At 60.4% G+C, this 4,510-nt stretch overlaps 1 protein-coding gene across 1 annotated transcript; it reads left to right on the top strand.

Annotated features, from left to right (window-relative positions):
• Positions 1-456: 456 nt before the first annotated feature.
• LOC113405612 (beta-crystallin A3) lies at positions 457-4,131 on the top strand (the record flags this gene model as incomplete). Its single annotated transcript, XM_026646835.1, has 3 exons — positions 457-517; positions 1,642-1,760; positions 3,990-4,131. Coding segments are annotated over exons 1-3 (306 nt in total), but the record flags the coding sequence as incomplete, so codon positions are not given.
• Between the last annotated feature and the right edge of the window lie 379 nt (positions 4,132-4,510).

Here is a 4,510-nt window from a genome sequence, read left to right on the forward strand (position 1 = left end):
GTGTCTGTGTGTAGACCTGTCCCAACCCATGGTGGGGTGTCTGTGTGTAGATCTGTACCTGTGCCAAGCCATGGTGGGGCGGGTGTGGGTGTGGGGGTGTAGACCTGTACCAAGCCATGGTGGGGTGTGTCTCTACCTGTCCCCAGTTGCCTCACAAGGGTGCAGCTGCCCTGGACTAGTCTCGGTCCCGGCCTGCTGCCAGGCGCGTTCTCTTTCACTCAATTCATGTCAGGCATGCCCAGTGGTGGCCACTGAGAACAGCGCTGTCCCACACCGCCCTCTGCAGGGGACAACGGGGAGCACATGGGGCCGCAGTGAATGGAGGGGTGACCCAATGAATGACAGGATGGTGGGCGCTAGCAAGCGCCTGCCAAAAAGCTTTTTCAAAGTAGCCTGCTTGGCTCTGTGCCAGTGTCATTGTGATGCGAGTGGTGCTTTTCCCTCCTTTTCAGGCACCGGCCCCGCAGCGAAGATGGCTCAGACAAACCCTCTGCCTGGCCCCATGGGCCCGTGGAAGGTACGTCCCAGCTGTACTGCAGGTTATAAATTGTATCACGTAGGGGCTCAAGGCCCCCGCTGGGTGTGCGCTGGGCACTGCACACACATTAGATGTGACCAACAGGGAGGGGAGGGGAAAGGACAAAAGTGACTTGGCCAAGGTGACCCCTGTGGCAAAGCCCAGGTCTCCTCAGCCCAGTGCTGACCTGCTGGACCACGCCGAGCACCCCGGTCTGTTGGTACAGAAGTCAGGAGTTCCCTGCCCTGGGTAAGGAGTGGCCGCGCACTGCTGGCGTGAATGCTCACTGGCCCAGCTTCGGCAAGCGCTTGCCGGGAAGGCCTGTGCCCGTCAAGCGCAGCAGCCCGACGGTGGAGGTGCGAAGGGGGGGGGGAGTAAGCGTGGCTGGAGCAAAGCCGGCTGAGGTCCAACGGAGCTGCCACCGAAGGGGTTTACTAGCGTATTTGCCAGGGAGCAGCTGTGGTGCTGGGAGCAGTTCTGGCCTGCTAGGCGGGAGTGTGAGAAGGAACAAGAGAAGCAGGTGTGTAAATCTAGGGGGTAGACAAAGAAGCTGGTGCCACAGATGCTGCTGGGGGGAGGTGATGATCCTGTGCACCAGCCCAGGGCACCGGGAAAGTTCCTGCTCTTCCTTTCTCCACCTAACCCTCTTTGCACGGGAGACTTTGGAGTAGAACTAGCGTGAGTTCTAAGTACAGCCCTAGGGCTGTCGACTCGGCAGCCTGCCTGGCATCAGCACGGCTCCGTGCACTCAGCGGGGCTGCGGTCGCTTCCATACCCCTCCCGGGGATGCCCCAGCTGAGGCCGGAGCTCGTCGCCAGAGCCAGGAGAGTGCGCCGTAGGGGAGGTGAGAAAGAACACGTCCATGTGGCCAAGGCTGGCCTGACCTCCCTTGCACCTGAGTGCTACAAGTCCCAGCTAGGTGATAGAGCTCCATAGCTGGAATAACGGGGCACTGGGGGTCAGCACTGTGGGGCGCAGATGCAGCCCACGCAGTGTCCAGCTGTAGCTGGGGCATTAACCTTAATTCTTGTTCAATGAGCACCCAGTTCAGCAGGACTGTTAACATGCACCACCCCCCCTCCCCCGATTCAGTGACACGCGGGGGGGACGACTCTTCCTTTCAGATCACAGCCTACGACCAGGAAAACTTCCAGGGAAAGAAGATGGAGTTCACCTCGGCCTGCCCCACCATCATCGAGTGCGGCTTCGAGAACATCCGCTCCCTGAAGGTGGAAAGTGGCGCGTAAGTACCAAGCTCTGGGCGGCTCCTCCTGCGCGGCTTTGGGGAACTGGCTGGCGGGTGAGGACGGAGCACGGCCGGGCTGTCATCTCACCTCAGGAGAAGCTAAAACACAAGGGCTACTAGCCAGGTGGCTCCTGGGCTCCGCTTACCCAGCGGGGGGAAAGCTAGTGTCCCATTTCGGGTCCTGCAGCGCACGACTGCACCCAAGGGGGAGGGAGCAGAGCGCGGATGGCACCAACACGAAAACGTAGGTAATTAAAGTGAGCAGCAGGGACTGCAGCCACCGTGGCAGGCTTGTTGCAGGAGGAGGGGGCTGGCGAGGGGCAGGGAGGAACGGGGGCAGATTTGGGACAGTTGAGCCTGTCTCTGTGTTGGAAGCCTTAAGTCCTTCATGCACAGGCAGCAGATCCCCACCCACCCACCAGCATCCAGAGCGAATCCTAGCCACAGGTGCCAGCCTGCTGGGAAACCCTTGCCAGTCTCTGTGCCAGCGTTCGCCATTCGCAGGGCTTGTCTACATGGGAAAGTCACACACCCCTTGCTGAGATGGGGGTTAAGCCCATTACTTCAGTTTGAGAGCGGCTCTGAAGCTGCAGCCAGGGCCTGCACTCTATAGTCACCTACCACACACCAAGTCACGGGCTGGAGTGTGGGTTAGTGTGATTCAGCGTAATCCCATTCCCCATCGGCGTGAGCTAACCCCGAGAGCCCCAGCTCGTGCCACTCAGCCCTCAAACCCCACTGCATGCTCGGGCGAGCTTGTTTTCCCTCACACCCTCCCTGTGCCCAACAACCCGCCTCCAAAAGTTATATCCAGCTGAAGTAGGGAAGCCCCGCTAGAGATTCTAATACACAGGACAGGAGGGGACTGCGGGCGGCCCAGCGCCGGCACAAGCGGACAATGCACCAAGGGGCATCTCTGCCCCATCCCACCTGCCACCCGAGTCACTCGCTCTCCTAGGCAGACAGGTGCAGGGATGCGGCCGGGGTTGGGGGGTTTAGAGGCTCAGATTCTCGCTCCTGAAGGCGCAGAAAGGAAGAGAAATTCATCCCACCTCTAACCGCAGAACAGATTTGGGCAGAAGCAGCCATCCCATGTCACATCCAGGCCGTCTCCCGGCCGCTTTGCAGGCCCTCCGGTGGGCAGCGTGGGTACTGGCCTCACAGAGACTCGCCCGCTGCTGTGGGCACGAGAGGCGACCGGGGAAGCGTCTCTCAGACCGGGGCTGATGCCTTGTTGCTGTGGTGGTGGAGGAGAGAGGCAGGCGCGAGTGGTTGGGAGAACCGGGGCAGGGGGTGGCGTTTCGGACATTAGGAATTCAGCCCGCCGCTGCCTCTGGGGAACTAGCCCAATGACAGCGTTGCAAGAGACCGAAACCCGAGCAACTGAGGAGCGGAGCCAACATCTTGTGTGTTAGTCGCCCATAACTCCCAGGCCTAGAGACTGCTGGCGCCTCTTGGGAAGATCAAACCTCCCCCAGCCCTTTGGTGCAGGGTTCACCATAGGCAGCAAAGACCCTCGGGACTCCTCCCGAAACATCTGGGAGCAGCAGCATGGGACAGTCCCCATATTGCCACAGTAAAAACCAGCTGAAGAAAATCTCCCTTTCAGCCCAGCGAAGGAGGGTGGAGCTGTCAGAGCCGGTGCAGGGCACTTGTAACCCAGGGGACGTGGGGGCTCCAGCTGGGGAGTCCATTCCCTGGAGCCTCCCCCTGCTTGGCGAACGCTGCAGCCCGCGTGATGAAGACACCCAGGCATGTGTAGTGAGCCTGGCCAATCCCTGGCCCAACCTGCTGTCACTTACACAGGGCAGGCCTGGCACAGCCGTGCGGGCCCTTGGCACGAACGCACGCAGCTCGGTGCCATACGGCCTCCAGCTCAGGTGACTATCAGAGCAGGGCCTGTCCTGACCCTGGGCACAGCTAGCAGCCCCGGGTGCCATGCGCGCTCCATTCCCCTCGGGCAGCCCGCCCCGGAGAAGCAACAGCTTGCAGCCAGCCAGACCTGACAGCACAGCTGGAGGCGGCTGGGGCCACGCCTGGTCTCCTCTCTCTTCTGGCAGCGAGGGAGCCCACGGGGATTTTCTGGGCCCTTCTCCGAGTGACACAGACGATGGTGGAGCCAGCCAGGGCAGGCCTGCCTGCTTCCCCCCCTGCGTGTCTGGGGCCCGGACTCCAGGCCCAGAGCTGCCCCAGGAGGAGCTATGGAGCTCTGCTCTGTCGTTGCAGCTGGATCGGTTATGAGCACACCAGCTTCTGCGGGCAGCAGTTTATCTTGGAAAGGGGAGAATACCCACGGTGGGATGCCTGGAGTGGGAGCAACGCCTACCACACCGAGCGCCTGATGTCCTTCCGCCCCATCTGCTGTGCTGTAAGTGCGATTCCCCGGCCTCTTCAACCCTGTCGCATTTCTCAGCAGCAAAGGTGCCCAGCACCCTGCTGCCTTCATGCGAAGTGTAGTTATGCAGAAAGCACTCCTCCAAAAAGGTGCCTCCTGGGCTCAGGGCCGGGGGAGGGGAAGGGCTCACATCTTTTTTTGGAATGAAGTAGCCTAAAACTTTTACCAGCTGCTGCAAATCAGCTAGACAGTCACCTACTCTTCCCTTTGATGGATGCTGCTGGGAGGCCTGGACTAGAGGCAGGGAAACCATCATGCTGGTGTTAAAGAGTCAGATTACTAACGGCAGCTGGAGAGTAAGTGACCAAATACAACCACTCTGATTAAAAATGGTCAGTCACTGCAGCTAAGT

This window comes from Terrapene carolina, unplaced genomic scaffold (assembly GCF_002925995.2).
Source record: "Terrapene carolina triunguis isolate 2854851 unplaced genomic scaffold, T_m_triunguis-2.0 Scaffold45626, whole genome shotgun sequence".
NCBI lineage: Eukaryota > Metazoa > Chordata > Testudines > Emydidae > Terrapene > Terrapene triunguis.